This window comes from Otolemur garnettii, unplaced genomic scaffold (assembly GCF_000181295.1).
Source record: "Otolemur garnettii isolate 467f Iridium unplaced genomic scaffold, OtoGar3 scaffold00005, whole genome shotgun sequence".
Lineage (NCBI taxonomy): Eukaryota > Metazoa > Chordata > Mammalia > Primates > Galagidae > Otolemur > Otolemur garnettii.
The window spans coordinates 37,122,184-37,141,571 of NW_003852400.1; the positions used below are offsets into that span (position 1 = coordinate 37,122,184).

Sequence of the window (19,388 nt, forward strand, 5' to 3'; positions counted from 1 at the left end):
CACCCCTGTTATGAAACTAATTTATACCTTTTATATGAAAGCTATAACCTAATAACAGCCTAAGAATATGGGGAGGGGGGAGGGAGAGGGGAGGGTGGGAATGGGTGGAGGGAGGGGTATTGGAGGGATCACTTCTGAGGTTTATCTTACAAGGGTACAAGTGAATCTAAGAGTAGAATGTGAACGTTTTAAAACAATAACTAAAAACATGACATGAAGGCTATGTTAACCAGTTTGATGGAAGTATTTCGGATTGTGTGTGAAAACCCCATACTATGCCCCAGAAGTGCATTAATGTACATAGTTATCATTCAATTAAAAAAAAAAGGAAAAAAAAAGTGAGGAAAACAACAAAAAAAAAAAAAGAAAATTTTTTTGTATATCTTGAATACCCAGATGTATATGCCACGTGTATTCACAGAGAGTAATACTCAGAGGTAATTGCTCCATTACTATTTATCTTTCTCTCTCTTTTTTTCCAAAAATAGGGCCCAACTGTTCTGATTTGAAGCAGCCCATGTACTTAGGATTTGAAAAAGATGTCTTTAAAACTATAGCAGATTACTATGGTCACTTGAAAGAGCCTCTGCTTACATTTCATCTTTTTGATGCTTTTGTAAGCGTATTAGGTAAGTTGGAATACAATGAATGTATGTATCTGCATTATTGATATTGAAAATTTTATTTTCATTGTCTGGAGACTTTTATTAGTCAGAATTCATAGAATTTTTAAAGTAAAAACTGATAGCATGCTTGCTATAGCTGGAGTCTTGCTCCATGAAGAAATAAAAGAAAATGGTTAAGTTCTGTTATGAAACTCTAAGGTCAGTAGTTTTTATTTCTTAAGAAAGAATAATATGTTGCATGCCATGTTTGTACAAAATGTTATAACTTTATTGATATTGAAGAATGTAAATTTGACATTTACTGTTGATGGCTAACTTGATTCTGGATATGACTTCATGAATACTCAAGTGTAGGAAGTGCATTTTTTTTTTTTTTTCTGAGACAGAGCCTCAAGCTGTCGCCCTGGGTAGAGTGCTGTGTCATCATAGCTTACAGCAACCTCCAATTCCTGGGCTCAAGTGATTCTCCTGCCTCTGCCGCCCAAGTAGCTGGGACTACAGGTGCCCGCCACAATGTCTGTCTATTTTTTGGTTGCAGCCATCATTGTTGCTTGGCGGGCATGGGCTGGATTCGAACCTGCCAGCTCAAGTGTATGTGGCTGGCGCCTTAGCTACTTGAGCCACAGGTGCCGAGCCGGAGGTACATTTTCATTTAGAAATCTAATTTATATTTATAAAAGTAACAGGTTTTTTAGAATTATTTCTTGAGACATGTAAAATCAGTATAGTCACATTATTCACTAAAACTTGTCATTATTCCTCATGTGTAGATTTATACTTTAGAATTTATATGGTACAGAGGAAAAAAAATCAACATTATTGCTATTAGTCTTTCTGAATTGTTCCTTTCTTCTTGGAAATAAGATTTTCCTGTTGGCTATTATACTTGTTCAGTAAGTGCTATTGTTGTTTCGTCTAAAGGTTTGCTTTAACCAAATTATTACATGGGTATCATACTCCATTATGTAAATTCGCAGGACTTATGATAATCTTGTTGCTGAATATTGTGGAGTTTAAGCATCCTTCTCTTTCCCTTTTGTCACTTCCCTTATTTTCCCTTCGATTTTCTTCCTTCTCCTTTCTATCTGACTCATTTTTGGAAAATATAGATGCTGCCATAATATCCTAACAAAATATCAGCAATTATGAATAAGTTATTTGATTTCATGGCACAGTACTTTAGAGTTTAAGCTTTTGTAGGTTCTGTGATAATAGCAAACAAAACAAAACAATTGTAAATCATGTACATAAGATTAAGTGATTCAGGCAGACCAATATTGGGAACACATGAGGGGATTAGGCTTATTACTGGGTTTGAGACCGCGGGGCTTCTTGGTACTTTGTTTCCACCCAAGGAGTATTGTACTTGGGCTTCTGCACTTAGGAACATCATGTCTTGTGATGAAATTTGTCATTGCTTGGCATGTCTGTGGACTAATTGAGTAGACTCCCATTGTAGCTACTTACTGTCATTGTGCCACTGGTAAAAGAAGACTTCTAAGAGTGGATTAAAAATCACTTCTTAGATTTTTTTCTGTTTCCATTTTTATAATTTTTTATAGTAAAATCTGATTTGAAAAATTTTTTAAACATTCAGTTTGTGTCAGTTATATTTATAATGTTACTGGTATATTATATTGCAGTTTTTAATTTTAATTACAGCTAGGAATTAAAGCTGGTGTCAGATATTAGAGCCTGCTGTTCTCTGCAGTATCATCTTTAGAAGGTTTAGTGGGGAAGAAGGATGGGCAGAGGGGGAGAATTTATTGCTGTCCGGTATCAGCAGGAATAGACTATCGCATGTGGACAGTAAAGGTATATAAACCTTGCCTTATCCAGTCCTGTTCAGGTGAATATACTTAAAACAACCGGTACTGAAAACTATTTTTTTTATATCCTTTCATAGTGAAAGAAGGTCTTCTAGATTATAGAAGACTATATATAGTTTGTTTATATGATTAACGAAGATTACCTAATAGAGTAGTCCTGTCCGAGCCTGTGGGAAAAGGTAAATATCTAGATCCCAGTAGGTTCACTCATCCCTTAAACTTCTAACTTAATTTTGATTGGAATAGAATGTCATTTGGTAAACTGTTTAAAGTAATAGTTTACTTTGTGTAGAAGCTAAAAATTCTACATTCTACAGCATTTTCAGTGAAGGTGGTTTTCAGTTTATTTAATGAACTTCTTTTGAGGTGTTTTTCCTTTGCTTCCAGCATGGTTGGGCTCAATTCCAAAGCTGTGTAAGTACAGTTAGTCATTATTAATACATGAACCAGGACATCTAAAAGTTCTTAAAAAAGAAAAAATATGACATTTTTGGAGATATAAGACTTATTCTCTACTTACCTTTAAAATTATTTAATTTGGCTCAAGAGTCTGACCTAGAAGTGTAACTCTCCCTAGTAATTGGTCTTCCCTATAGGAAGATAAGAACTTGCTGACTCTTGAATGGGGTGAATGAGATTGAGTAGCACTCTTGACTTGCTCTGCGCCTGGAGTGCATCATGTTGTGTAGCATCTGATAATGTGGCATGGTGAGGCAAGTAGGGAGAAAAGCACAGATGGGCATGGGAGCAGGGTAGGGTGTTTTGGAAAATTGAGTAATTGGTAGGTTGTATAATCTGAAAGCCCACACTGTTGGGCTGAGGACCCCCACTGATGCACCAGAAATAAGTCTGGTTTGACCTGTGTGTCTTAAAAATGAAATTTAATTAAATAGCCAAGCCTTAGGAGATTTGGTGGTTAGGGCGCCAGCCACATATGCTGAGGCTGGCGGGTTTGAACCTGGTCCTGGCCTGCTAAACAGCAATGACAACTGCAACAAAGAAATAGCTGGGTGTTGTGCCGGACTTGGGAGGCTGAGGCAAGAGAATCACTTAAGCCCAAGGGTTGGAGGTTGCTGTGAGCTGTGACTACACGGCACTCTTCCGAGGGTGACATAGTGAGACTCTGTCTCCAAAAGAAACGAGAAAGAGGAGATTCACATAAGAATTCATATTTCTGGCTATTTTCAGAAAAATCAGAAGATCTGACAGGTCTGGGCTTGAGTTTTCAGTGGCACAAACGGCTGCAGCTGGATAGTGAGTGCCTCCTCTAGAAGCATGTATTTCAGGGACATGAACTTCAGTTTGCCAAGGTTCTAATATCCTCATTGCTTTTCAGACTCTGAAGCCAGGTTTGCTTGACTCCCTTCACTTTTTTATCCCATTTTTCTGTTCCTGTAGGCAGTTGAGCTTGCCACTCCTGATTTATTTGCTGGTAGGCTAGAAGACTGAGGCAGTATCTCTTTGTTGTTCCTTTTCTCCTAAATGTTAAATCTAAAAAATGTTGTTGACATTCTCTAGATTGATTATGCACTAGATGAGCTAACTCAGTAAGTTGAGATCTCTCCTACTGTGTTTTTTAACCTCAAAGTCTCCATAAAGTTAGGTTTTCCATTCATTGGCTCTTTTGTCTAGTGATTTTTAGGAGGCCCTAGTGCTGTGTGCCATCTTTGCCTTGTTACTTCTCGGCCCTTATTTTCTTCAGGTTATCTCAAGGTCTTTATCCCATGGTAATTCTTAAGGGAAGACAGTTCTTTTGATGCCTGTTGGGTGTGCTTGACCCGACAGAGGGCCTTTGTCCCTATTAGTCCAGAGTTCTTTCTGGTGGTGCTGTCTGCTTCCAGGGCTTATGACTGGAGTTTTTGTAAGATGTAATGATGTTGACCCACTCCCAAATATAACGATTGCTGCCTACCGTGATTGTTGGAATGAAGGTGAGTTAGGGACTTCAGGTGGAAATAAATGGAAATGCCCAGGTATTCCCTGGCTAAGTCTGAATACAAGAACTATATCAGTGATCGCTAGGGTAATTGACAAACCTTCTGGGGGGAAAAGGTCAAGACCTTTCTCACACCATTGTAGTGAGATAAATCCTAACTAGGTGAGAGGAATAAATGTGAAAAATGCAAATGTACAGTACAGTTGACATTTGGGGTATGGGTGGATAAAGGACTTCCTAAGCAAACAAGCAAAAGGAGTCATAAACATGCTATGGCAGCTTGAACTGCTATCTGCAGGAAAGGCGTATCTTATACATGGGTGAATTTATAACTACTTTGAAACATTCCCCAAAGGTGGCCTATTTGCTTTTCCTTAAAAATCTCTGGAAAAATAGTCTCTCTTGCTATGTCTTTTTTAAAGTAAGAAGTTCTTGTCAATTGGTTTGTATACTGAATCCTTTTGGCTTAGTATAAACCTGTTCCTTTTTATACCTCCTCTTAGTGAAAATGAAACTGTGACATGTTTCTTTGTTCCTCTGGTTGTTTGACAACTACAACTAACTCTTTTTGAGTTTAGTTTCTGGCTAAATAGACAGTGGTCCTTTTTTCCTTTCTGGGAACTCCAGGCCTTCAAAATAGTCTTCATATTTCTCTTCTTTTTTGAGCTCACATAAGGAATATCTTGCTGTTGACATTGGAATGTCAGGTTTACTTAGCAAAAATGAAAAATTTGTGCTCCTAATAATTGGAAAATAGAAAGCTGATGTAACCATTGGGGCTCAGGAAAGAGTTTGATAAAGGTAGCTGTCACCCAGGTCACTCATGGCCTAAGTCTCATCTAATCCTTAAGTGGGGACACTTCATGTTGGAAGGCTGCATTAATTTAGCTGTAATCAAGTAAGACTGCATTCAATAAACTCTAATTAGATACTTAAAAATGTACATTACTTTACAAAAATCTGACCATTATGTACTTAATAATTTCAAAAAATGAGAACTAATTTTAAAGTTAACTACCCCTTTAATGACTTTGTTGTATGTGCTTTTTGTTGGAAAGTATTTAAATATTTGGTTGCAACATGGAGGTTCATGGTTTCGATTAATTTGCTAGATGGGTATCGTCATTTGAGACCTTAAGGGCATCTTGATTTGCGTTAGGTAGAAGGAAAGTATTTGCAACAAAAAGTGGTTGAAAAGCAAGAAAGCATTTTGTGTGTGTGTGTTGCTGAAGGCATGGATATTCTACTGCATTTTTTCATATTTCAATTGGATCTTTCCAAGCATCAAACAATGATTTTAAAATGTCATCTACTAAGGGCTCACTCAATTCATCTGTAGTTCTTTTGGTGTCTTGGTAATATTAACGAGGAAAGGCTGAAACACTGATTTCAGTGTGATATTGTGATTGTCAGTCAGTGAACCTTTCCTTGTATTCTCCAACTACTAGGTCTGTAACAGTTGCACATTCTTCAGATGATTCACATGCATCATCTTGCTCACCAGTGACCTTTGCTGACTGGAGAAAGTGTTCATTGGAAATTTTCTTTTGAAGAAGTGTTTGAAAAAAGATAGCTTTTTGCAAAATACTTGGATTTTTTGCCACTTATATATAGACTTAGTTTTACCTTGCGAAGAAATATTTAAGTAGTTTTGATTTGACATCATATCACACAGAAACGCTGCATTCCTACAGAAGTTCTCTTTCAATAATTCACATTGCTGATTCTGTTTCCATAAAATTTAACTATCTGTTCTTACAGAGATAATATTTTGGCTAATGGCTGTCCCTGGTATAGCCAACACAATTTAGAATGATATGGTAAATCCACATTGAATACCTCATTGTTCAACTTTAGCGCATTATGAAATTGACTGATGATGCAGTGTTGCATTTTTAGGATATGACTATTAAATAGTTAATAGTACTTATAACTTGGGCAGTGCCCGTGGCTCAGTGAATAGGACGCTAGCCCTGTATACTGAGGGTGGCGGGTTCAGACCTGGTGGTCCTGGCCAAACTGCAACAAAAAAATAGCTGGGCACTGTGGCAGGCACCTGTAGTCCCAGCTACTTGGGAGGCTATAGCAAGAGAATCGCCTAAGCCCAAGAGTTGGAGGTTGCTATGACCTGTGATGCCTGGACACTCTACTGAGGGTGACAAAGTGAGACTCTGTCTCTAAAAAACAAAACAAAACAAAAAAAACCCCCAAACAATACTTATAACTTGTTGCAAAGTGTCACTTAAAATAGTAGCTTTAGTAACTCAGAGATTTTGTTGATGCAAGATACAATGAAAAGAAATGAGGGCATCTTGAGCTCTTAATACTTTTTCTTTCTGTATAATAAACCCTTCATGTTTTCCTGTCATGGAAGGTACACCATCTGTACATACTCTCACTAAATTTACCAAAGTCAGTCCAGCTTTATGACATTGATCTTGAATAATACATATTTTCCTTCTGAAGTATTTCATGAATTAGTTCTATTAAGTTGAAGGCTAATTCATACTATTGATCAGTTATGGTTCTCCTTGAAAGAGGCAGATGGTTTAACTTTGAAACATTATCAGGATCTAGGCATCCTACAATTTCAACAATGTTTCTTTCACAAATTATATATCATTGAATGGCTCCCCCTTTTCCTGAGACTATAAGTTATTTATAAGTCACATCAGTGATGCTATTTCCAGATTTTACTGCTGTTTGAAAGAATTATCTTTGCTTTTGCTTTTCATCTTTTAATTTCTGTAATACAACCTTTCTCACTTCTCCCTCCAATTTAAAATATTTGTGGTCCTTTTGAGTGTTATAATGCTGATGAGCATTGAATTTCTTTCTTTCTTTCTTTCTTTTTTTTTTTGAGATAGAGTTTCAGTATGTTGCCTTTGGTAGAGTGCATCACAGCTCACAGTAACCTCAAACTCTTGGACTTAAGTGATTCTCTTGCTTCAGCCTCCCAAGTAGGTAGGACTAAAATTCTCAGCTGTTTTTTTTATTGCAGTTGTCATTGTTGTTTAGCTGGCCTGAGCCGGGTTTGAACCCACCAGCCCTAGTCTGTGCCATAACCTCTGTGCTATGGGCGCTGAGCCAAGCATTGAATTTCTTTAATGTTGATATTTCAGTATTACAAAACAAGCAGATCATCTTATCTTTAGCAGAATTAAGATAATATCATAATTTCCAATCCTCATTAAACAATCTTTTTTTCCTTCACTTTCTCTTGGTCTTCTTTGACATGATGGGCTATTAAGCAGACAGAATTAAAAATACTGTTTAGCTGTGCAACTTCATATTGCAACTTTCAATCCTCATTAAACAAGGTTTTTTCCTTCTGGCTTCTCTTGGTCTTCTTTGACATAATGGCATAATGGCATTCTGTTAGGCAGACAGAATTAAAAAATTCTGTTGAGCTGTATAACTGTTCACAAGTTGCACTTCAAACAGATACAGTCCAGTGCACTGTTTTCTAAAGCCGATAACAGAGTGGCATACTCAACTCCCATAAACTCTGACCAACCAGCCTCATTCAGTAGTGGTGCCAGTCAGGGGGGAAAGTTAAAACTACATCATGTGTGTAGCAGCTGACAGTTTAGCCCTAATGGTTTACTAATGTTCCAAGAATGCTGACTGATCTGGGAGAATTAGTTCATTGACACTTATTCTTTGCTATTTTAAATATATTCTTTTATATGACTCTTAGCAGTGGATCACTAGGGAAAAAAGTAAATATATTCTTTAAAAAAATAAAAATATAAAAGATGGGTGGCAGTGCCTTTAGCTCAGTGGGTAGGGTGCTGGCCACATACACCTAGACTGGCAGATTTGAACCTGTCCCGGGACAGCTAAACAACAATGACAACTGCAATAACAACAACAAAAACATAGCCAGGCGTTGTGGTAGGCACTTGTAGTCCTAGCTACTTGGGAGGCTGAGGCAAGAGAATTGCTGAAGCTCCAGAGTTGGAGGTTGCTGTGAGCTGTGATGCCACAGCACTCTGACCTGGGCAACAGCTTGAGACTCTTGTCTCAAAACAAACAAACGAACAAACAAACAAACAAAAATGTATTAAATTAAAGGATGTTCTGTAAAATTTGGATTCAGTCTAAAGGCCTCACTTAAGAACCTAGAAGGCCACATGTGGCCTTAAGGCTGCAGATTTCCCACACCTGATCTAACCTCTAGTAATGTAGGTTATTACCCATTTCCATTAACTTTAATTTTATTCATTCCTATCCTAAGGAACAGTTGTATTTCCTGCAATCATTTGTTTATTTCACTTCAATCTAGCTACCTGATTAAAAAAGTGTTACAGATGTATTGCACAAGTTATTTGAGTGGATTGTTGGTTATCTTTTCATTATTTTATTCTTATTTCACCAATGGAAATGCCATCATGCTCCTTGGTTTGTTGACCTTTTTATAACCACTTTGACAAATCACTGCATTTCTGGCCCCTGTTTTCTCTTTGATAACTGGCGATGATGGCTGTCATAATATACGTATGAAAACGTGAAAGTTAAAGCAATGGGCAATACTTGTTTTTCCCCTAAGTTATTTTTTTTTATTTTTGAAAAATAAAAGAAGATTGGAATAATGCATAAATTAAGATGGGATAATCATAAATTGATATCTAACCGTTTCTTCTCATTGATATCTAACCATTTCTTCTCTGCACACTACTTAGGATAGATCTTCATAATCTGTAGTTAGGGTAAGCACTATAGAAACATAAGAAACAAGTTGCCCTTGGGACTGGTCATTTTCTCAACAGATGGAAGAATCAATATTTTTATGATGCTGCTGAGGTTATGCAAATGATGGAAGAAGAAAAAGTTATTCTTAGCTGTGTTTAGCAAAGTGAAATGAATCCAAAGAATAAAATAGTTGTAACACTGAAATGCTTTGGTTAAAAAAATGAAGATAGAATGCTTGTATCCTCCAGAGCTGCTTAAACCAGAACCTAAAAAAGCTCTAAGAAACTCTCTAAAAATTAGTAAGTTTATGATCTTCAAGAGTTTGAAAATACTTGATGAAGATGTTTCTTGTGTTCAACTGTAGACTTTCTTGTGTATTTGAAAGCTAAGACCTTTTGGAATTATTGTTTTCCTGAACTTCATAGTATACTTTTGTCAGTAAACTCTTACTGAAGAAAGATAAAAGGTTAGGAAAGGCTTAGCAGTGGGAAAGAAGTTCAGAAATGGAGAGCTCAGGTTCAACTATTTTTGAGAATCTATGTCTTTCTACCTGCAAATAAAAAAGCAATATGTAGCCCTCTAAGATACAGTGGTAGAAAAGTGAATATTGCTTTGACATTGGAATGGACTGAAAAATAATTAACATCCTTGGGATTGGTGCAGGAAAGACTTGATACACCCAACCTCAGCCTTTTTCTTATGTATCTCTTTGATCACATACCCACTTCATGGATCACCCATGTGCTGAGGACTTTTAATTCTATATTTTCATCTTGGACCTACCTCTTGAACTCAAGATCAGAATATCCTTCGACTCCTGACAGTATATTCCTGTATGTAATATGAGAATGTCAGCTCAAAACCCAATATTCCCTAAATCATTGCTTTTGAAAGTTTATGTTGGATGTGAAATCTACGTTGTAAAACAGCATTAACAAAAAGTAAGAACTAAAATAATGTGTAAAATAACAGATTGCACTGTAGGTAAGTTGGGTAGATATTTTCATAACCTTTTTTGTTTTAATTAAATACCTATATATACTTATGTATTATTGCAATGTATTTCTTAATTTAAATATATGTTAGAATGTGGAGAAACTATAACACTCATACCTTACTCATGGGAATATAAAATTGCATAGCCATTTTGTAAAATAGTTTGGCATTTCTTCAAAAAATTAAACATAGAGTTACCACCTGATACAGCAACTCCACTTTTAGGTGTATACCCAAGAGAATTAAAAACATATATCCACAGCTTGTACCCAAATGTTCATTGCAGCATTACTCAGAATAGCCCCAAAGTAGAAACAGCTAAAATGTCCATCAAATGATAAATAAAATGCATCCATACAATTGGTATTTATTCAGTCATGAGGAAGAATGCAGTATTGTTACATGCTACAATGCAGATGAATTTGAAAACATTATTCTAAGTGAAAGAAGCCAAAGACAAAATGTCACATATAATTCCAAGTATATGAAATGTCCAAAGTGGACAAATCTGTAGAGATAGAGATTAGTGGTTTCCAGGGGCTCAGGGAGGAGAGAATGGGGAGTAAGAAAAATGTTCTGAATTAGATAATAGTGATGGCTATAACTTAGTGAATAAACTTAAAAACCACTCCATTTTATACTTTCAAAGGGATAATCTCAGAAAAAAGAATAAGCAAAGCAAAAAGAACCAAACTAGTCTTCAAAAGTTAAAAAAATATAGCATCTCAAGTGAAAAATGCACTGGATGGGATTAGGTGCTAATTGGGCACTATGATACAAAACAATCAGTGAGCTTCAATATATGCAATGAAAGCTAGTCTAAAAAAAGCATGGAGAGATAAAAGACTACCCTCAAAATAAAAGCAACAGCAAAAAACAAAAGCACAGCCTCAGTGACTTATAGGACAATATTAAGCAGTTTAATATATATCCATGTAATTGGAAGCAGAAGGGGGATACAATATATTTTTTTTCTTTCCTTTTAAGACATTGTCTTTATTATTTTTAGGAATTTGATTATAATGTATCTTGATGTGGTTGTTTAAATAAAAAAAGGTATAGTTTGTCAACCAACAGTGATATAAAATGGAGTATTTAAAAGTACTTTTGGATATACAGAATCTAAGATGGCCTCCAATTTCCTGCACCCTGGTACGCATGCTGTTATATAGTTCTCAACCACTGAGTATAGGTGGGACTTGTGACTTCCTTTTGACCAGTGAAATATGTCCAGGGTGATATGCAATAACACACATCTCAGTAAATTTAAAATGACTGAAATTGTAAGTTTTCTGACTGCAGTGGAATTAAAGTAGTACCACAGGTTCAACTTTGGCGAATTCTAATAAACATTTAGGAGGAAATAATGCCAGTTGTACAAAAATCTTTTTAGAAAATAGAAAACGAAGGAATACTTCTCGAATCATTTTATAAAACCAGTATTATCCTGATAATAAAACCAAAGATGTTATATAAAAATAACAGATCACATGATATCTTTTATAAAACCAAATGCAAAGATACCTAAAAAAATTAGCAAACCAAATTCAGCAGCATGTAAAAAGGGCAGTGACACATCATGACCAAGTAGGGTTTATTTCCAAAGGTTTAGCAGTCTAAAATCAGCCAATATAGTTCTGTTTCATTGATTTTCTGAATGATTCTTTTGTTTTTAGTTCCATTTAATTCTGCCCTAATTTTGGTTATTTCTTTTATTCTGCTGAGTTTCAGGTTGGAATGTTCTTCTTTTTCTAGTTGCTTGAGATAATCTATTAAGTTGTTGGCTTCCTCTCTTTCTGTTTTTTTGACTGAAGGCTTCTAATGCTCTAAATTTCCCTTTTAGGAAATTTTTTGCAGTTTCCCACAGGTTTTGATAATTTATGTCTTCTTTTTTTTGCAGTTTCCCACAGGTTTTGATAATTTATGTCTTCGTTATCATTTAGTTCCAAAAATTTGGTGATTTCCTTCTTAATCTTGTCTTTGACCCAGCTGTCATTCAGCCTAAGATTATTTAGCTTCTATGACTTTGTTTGAGTATGAATATTCCTGTTGCTGTTGAGTGCAACTTTTATTCCATGTTGGTCTGAGAAGATACAAGGAATAATTTCTACACTTTTAAATTTGCTGAGGTTACACTTGTGTCCTAGGATATGATCTATTTTAGAGGATGACTCATGGGCTGATGAGAAGAATGTATATTTAGTTTTATTAGGGTGAAATGTTCTGTAGAGGTCTGTAAAGTCCATTTGTTCTAGGGTTAAGTTTAAGTTTAATATTTCTTTGTTTAGTTTCTTCTTGGAGGATCTATCCAAAACTATCAAAGAGGTGTTAAAATCTCCAACTATTATAGTGCAGGAAGATATCAAGTTGTTCATATCCATTAGGGTCTGCTTTATGAATTGAGGAGCATTGCAGTAGGGTACATAAATGTTAATTATTGAAATCTCTTCATGTTGGGTGTTTCCCTTGACAAATATGTATAAGATAAATAGAATGGAAGAAAAGATAGAAACTGAATTCCAAAGAGTAGTTCTAAAGTTGTCTCAATATAGTTCATCATACCAATAGAATAAAGGAAAAAGCCCATATGATCATCTAAATAATTGCAGAAAAAGTATGTGATAAAATTCAGCACCCATTAATGATAACAATGCTAAGTAAATTAGGAATAGCAGCAAATTTCCTCAGCCTTATTAATAGTAACTGTGCGAAACTTATAGTTAACGTTTTTCTTAGTGGTAACAGACTGAATGCTTTCCTTTAGCATCAAAGACAAAACTCTCACTTCTATACAGCATTTCATAGAGGTCAACACTGTATTTATGCTTTACTAGACATAAAAATGAAATAAATGGATAAAGTTAGAGAAAGTGAAACTATATGTGCCAATGTCATCTGCAAAATATATGTAGAAATCCCCACGCAATCTTTCTCCCCAAAACAACTACTTGAACTAATAAGTAAGCATAGCAAGGAAGCAGAACACAGATCAATATATAAAAATTAATTAGAAAACTTGAAAAAATCTATTTCCAGTAACACGAAAAACATGAAATACTTAAGCACTTAGGGATAAACAAGGTATATGGAGGACTTGACAATGAAAGCTACTGAACGTTGCTGAGAGGACCGAGAGAGGATTTACTTAAATAATGGAGAGACATGATATTCAAGGATTGAAAGATGCAATATTGAAAACAGGACAGTTCTCAAAAATTGTTTCCAGGATGATTTCTTTATTTTATCTTAGTAAAAATTCAAGACCTTTTTGGTAGTATTTTCAATTGTTGCGTAAAGTATTTTTTGACATGCAAAGGGTCTACAATAGCCAAAACAGTTTGGCAAAAGTAGAAAAAATTAACTTATATTACCTTTAAGACCTACTGTAAGGTATTACTATCAGGTTTGGTATTAATTTTATTATATGGTCTTCTTATGAAGTATTTTGGCTGTTAATGTGGTATTGCCATAAGTATAGATATTTAGGCCTATGAAATAGAATAGGAGGTCCAGAAATACATTTGCACATGTATAGTCAAATGATTTTTAGCAAAGAAGCCAAAGGAAAGAATAATCCTTTTTAAAAGTGATATTGGAACAACTGGGTATATATATATATGGAAAAAAGGTACCTTTATATTTACTTCATACCATACTTATACTTTACCTTGGATTATAGATTTGGTCACAATAAATAAAATTAAAAACCTTCTAGGAGAAAATTCTTGCCATTTTGGGTAGACAAAAGTAGTTGAGTACACAGAAAACATAAACCATGAAATAAAAATTCAGTCACATAGACTTCATCAGAATTAGAAATTTCTGCTATTTAAAATATATCCTTAGGAAAAAAGATGAAAAGGGAGAATATATTCTCATTATACATGGCAAAGTACTTATAATCAGCATATAAAAAGCACCACTTCAATAAATAAGACGATGCACTAAAAAAAGATGGGCAAAACATTTGAATAGACACTAGGAAAAAAGATACGAACTACTAATAAGCATGATCAGTCACCTGGGAAATACAAACTAGAACCACAAGGAGATACTACCAAGCATGCACTAGACTGGATAAAATCAAAGCAACTGACAGAACCAAATGTTGGTGAGGATGTGGCGCTCCTGGAGCCCTCGGGCATTGCCATTGGGGCTGGTGAAATAACACAGTCACATTGGAGAACATGTTCATAGTTTCTAACAAAGTTAAACATACCCCATAATTTCATTCCTAAGTATTTAGCCAAGCGAAAAAAGCACATTATGTTTATCAAAGACTTGTACACAGATGCTCACAGTGCCCTATTTATAATATCCCCCAAATTGGAAACAGTCTGCCTATCAACAGGTAAATAGATATACATTTTGTAGTATATCCAAATACAGGATAAGATTTCATGCCGTGAAATCTTATCCTACCATAAAAATAAGCAACTAGTACACATAGCACATAAATGAATCTCAAAAACATGCTGAGTGATAAAAGCCAATCTGATCCATTTAAATGAAATTCTAGGAAAGGGAAACCTAGAAATCTAGGAAAGGGAAATCTATACAGGCAGATTTTGAGTCTCCAGGGATCAGGAGGCTCGGCAGTGAAACAGCACATGAACTCTTTGGACTAATGGAAGTGTTTTACGTTTTCAGTGTTGTGGTGGTTACACGGGCGTATACATTTGTCAAAGCTCACTAAGCTTTACATTTAAAATAGGTGTAGTATAATTATAACTCGAAATTGGACAAAAAAGTAACTCATGTTATCTGAAGGCTTTTTATCTACTTTTGAGATTTTAAACTTGGAATATCCTCGACTCAGGTATTTTACTCAAATGAATAGTTATGGACATACTAATTTTCATGAATTAGCCAAGAGTCACTTGTTCACCATGACTTTGGTAGTAATAATAATAACTTTAAATAGTCCATAACATTTCAAATTTGTATAAATAAACAACAGAACTCATCCAATCAAAAAGAATATACAATATTATTTAATACGGATATGAAATCAAAATAAACCTCCATTTTATATAGCTGTTACAAAAAAAATTGAGCAGGGGTTTAGAAAAACGAAATTTATAGGACAGAATGGAGGAAGACACAGAAACTAGAAAAGAACGTACAAAAGACAAAAAACTAAAAACTCACAAAATTGTTATGTCTAAAAGTTGAGCTATTCCTTTATTAATGGTGAGCATGCCCCTTCTAGAGTCTGAAATGGTCAAAATCATGGCTCAAATGGGGAAACAGATATGTGTGCTGCTGGGTTTTTGTTTGTTTGTTTGCTTCCTTTTTTTTTTGGAGACAGTCTCCCTTTGTTGCCCTGGATAGAGTGCTGTGTCATCATAGCTCACAGCAACCTCAAACTCTTTGGCTCACATGATCCACCCTGCTTCAGCTCCCAGGACTGTGCCTGGCTTCTGCATGCTACTCCTTTTGGACCAATGTACAGAAAGCAATTATTTGCTTTGGTAGAATTAAAATAAACAGATATCAGACTTCTGTTGTCCTCTTTTTAAGGGAGTAAAAGAGGAAGGAAGGAAAGGTTTATAAAGGTGTAAATCCCATGGATCCTCTGGACCACAGAGACTCGAAAACCGAAGTGGAACATAGCTGCCTTTTGTGACTAAGCATCACTGGTGCACAGGACTTAACTGATCCAAAGGCATCAACAAGTAATCTCCTAGGTGGTCAGACTGGGTGACTTAAAACCTCACAGAACTGAGTAATGGGGAAAGGATGACCCTACATTTGTCATAAACATGTGTACATGCCAGTCCTTTCTCATGGACTATGTTTGTTCATTTCACCTTGAGCAAATAGTTGTTGAATGACTTCTGTGTTTCTGTAACATTGTATGATGTATACAGTTACAGCCAGGTAAGGGGACTCAGCAGATTGGGATACCGAGGCAGGAGTTCAAGACCAGCCTGGGCAACATAGCAAGAACCCATCTCTAGAAACAAAAAGTATGAATAAGTATTTAAATACTGACTTATAGAGAAAACTAACTTTCTTTTATGGCTATTAGATTTCAGTCTTCCTGGGACAGAGCATTATCACTTACTCCCTGTGACTCTCAGTGCTTCCAGGAGACCCCCTTGACAAATCTCAGTTGTTGTCTTCCACATTACTTTATAATGGCTTATATTTGCCTTTTCCGCCAGACTGTGAATTTTTTGAGTACAAGATCTTTGTCTTACAAGGTTTTGGATTCTTGGATCCTAGCACAGTCTTAGTATATTTTATTTATCGCTGTAAATGTTTGTTGAATGAATACATTAATAATTTCTAAGTTTGTATTCCAGTGTTAACCTGTCCCCTGAATTCTAGTGCTTTTATCTTTAGCTACCTATTGAATATTTCCGTTAGTCTGTCTTCTGTCTTTCATAAACCCACATTGTTTGCCTTCTGCAGCCCCTTCTGGTTCTGGTGTTTTTGAAGAAGGTCCTCTTAAAGATGAAATTTCTTGGTTTATTTGTCAATAGGTGCGCCCTTTGCATCCTGTTTTTAGATGTGTTTGTGTTAAGCAGATGGTACAAGGTCGAATCATGGCCTTCAAACTGATTTAGGGAAACTAAGGCAAATAATGAATATCTCATGAGAAGAAAAGCATAATGGGAGACTGGGGAAAAGGAATGCGTTTAAAAACTAGCATGCGGAGTGTATGGCACAGGTGGAGGCTTAGGAGAGTATAGATACATCTCCCACATACCACATTTTTATTTTGTGCCCTTCAGTTATTTGTGACAACAATGGAGACCATAATTATGTCATCGACATCCATAGAGTATGCATAACATTCTTCTTAGCCCACATTGACCTTTTGTTCCACCAGATCTGTCACCAGTTCTCTTTAAACACATTTTTTGAATTTTGTAACAATCTCAGATTTACACAAACAGCTACAGTATAGGCCAAAGAACTCTATTTCCTGAACTGTTTGAGAATAAAATGCTGATTTGATTCTCTGTCACCCTTAAATACTTTTGTGTGTTTTTCCTACAAGCTAGATCATTCTCCTACAGGACCAACATATAAGCATAAAAATCAGGAAAGTAACATTGATTGATTATTATTAAATCCCACCCAAGTTTGTCAGTCATCCCGAAGATCCTTCATGTTGGTTTTTCTGATGTTTCCTTATGATTAGATTCAGCTCACACATTTTTGGCAGGTTACAACAGACATGATGCTGTGTTCTCATCGCATCCTATCAGGTGGTAAAGTCTTGACTTATCTCATTTCTGGTGATGTGCGCTTTGATCACATGATGGAGATGATATTTGTTTAACTATGTAGTTACTCTTTCTCTTTGTAATTCATAGATTTTGTGGGGTTGTAACTTTGAAAAATGTGTAAGTAAGCTGTCCAACATTAAACTTGTAATTCATTTGTATCAGTATGGACTCTGGCCTTCATTTTATTTACTGGTTTATAGTTCATTACCTGATTGTCAAGTTGTCTCAGATTTGGCTAGTAGCAGGTCCCTGGAACTGGTTCTGGGTGTTTGCCACATCCTTGTCATTCTTGGGTCACTTACTTGCATTTTGACATTACAGGCTCATTGTATTTCCCCCTCCACCACCCCTTTCTTGGAGTCAGCCCTTTCTTCAAGGATTCTTTTTTCCCTTTAGGAGATAATGATATTAGAAGCAAGATTTAGGTAATAGATTCACTTATTCTATTGGGGTATTGTTAGTGGAAATATTGATGAAACAAAATTCTCAAACAACATTTTGAAAAGTGACCCTGCAATATGAGTTCCAAATTTCCAACAAATATGGTGTTTGGGGGGAGGATTATGATTAAGTTGGCAAAACAGAGAATAATAGAAGACATCCATGTGTCCACCACTCTGATTTAACACATGCATCTTGCATCGCTGGAATGACATCCATGTGTTACTCTATATCTGGAAGCACTATTGTTAGGTTGTTCAGTATTCGTGTCTTTACAATTCTAGTAAATTGCTTTCCAGAGTGGATGTAGCAATTTACATACCCATGAGTTGTATGTTTTCTTACCAATACTTGATTTCATCAGGTTTTTTAAATTTAAAATTTTAAATTTTTAAATTTTAAATTGTTCTCTCTCTCCTTTTTTTTTTCTTTGAGATAGGGTCTTGCTCTGTTACTCAGGCTGGAGTGCAGTGGCACAATCATAGCTCACTGTAACCTCAAATTTCTGGGCTTATGTGATCTTACTGCCTCTGCCTCCCAAGTAGCTTAGACCACAAGCATATGCTTCCATGCTTGGCTAATTTTTTAAATTTCTATGTTGTCTGAGTTGGTCTTAAACTCCTGGAAAGACTAATATGTGAGTAGATAAAACTTGCTTCTTGTTTCTTAATTTCTCTAAAAGAAATGTGTCTGCTTAAAGAAAAAATAATAACATATAATAAAGTTTATAACATATGTAGTAGTAAAATATATGAAAACAATAGCACAGAGTAGGAAGGAGAAAATTAAAGAATATTGTAAGGTAGTAACATTACCCATAAAGTGGTATAGTATGTAAAGGTGGGCAAGGATTTCTTGAGGTACAAAAAGAATGAACCATGAAAAAATGGACTTAATCAAAATTAAAAACTGCTTTTCAAAGGACATTGTTAGGAAAATGAAAAAGATAAGGACAATCTGGAAGAAAATATTTACAATAGATTTCTCTAACAAAGGACTTATGTACAGAGTATACAAATAACTCTTACCGCTCAGTAGTAGAACAAACATACCCAGTATAAAATGGGCAGAAGGTTTGAATACTTTACAGAAGAAAATACGTGATTGGCCATGAACAAATAAAAAGATGCCCAACATTACAAGTCACTAGAAAAAAAGTAAATTAAAACCACAAAGTTATACAACTACTCACATATTAGTCTTTCTTGGAACTTGTCATTCTTTTGTAGATCCGGTTTCCATTTGGTAACCTTTTCTTCTGCTAAAAAAAAACCCATAACTTTTTGTGTAGTATAATTCTCTTGGCAACAAATTCTTCTAATTCTTTTTTCCTTTTGCTGTATGGGGGTCTGAAAAGCCTGTGTATTAACTAAGTTTTGAAAGATATTTGCATTGCGTATAGAATCTAAGTTGATGATTTTTCTTCTTTTAGGACTTTAAAAATGTCAATTCCTTGTCTTCTGACTTAAATAGTTTATGATGAAAAGTCTGTGGACATTTAAATTTTTATTTTTCTGTGCATGTGTTGTGTAATCTGACTGTACTTGAGATGTTCTCTATTAGTGATTTGTTAGGAATTTGAACAGAACATGCTTTTATGTGGTTTTCTTTTTTTTTTTTT

At 35.4% G+C, this 19,388-nt stretch overlaps 1 protein-coding gene across 3 annotated transcripts in view; it reads left to right on the top strand.

Moving 5' to 3' along the window:
• Positions 1 to 19,388, top strand: part of DEPDC1B (DEP domain containing 1B) — a 127,970-nt gene that overhangs the window by 79,896 nt on the left and 28,686 nt on the right. For all 3 annotated transcript variants that reach the window (XM_003782740.2, XM_012811456.1, XM_012811457.1), the window contains one exon: positions 489 to 629. In XM_003782740.2, coding sequence (XP_003782788.1) covers positions 489 to 629 — 141 coding nt within the window. The remainder of the gene's footprint in view (positions 1 to 488; positions 630 to 19,388) is intronic.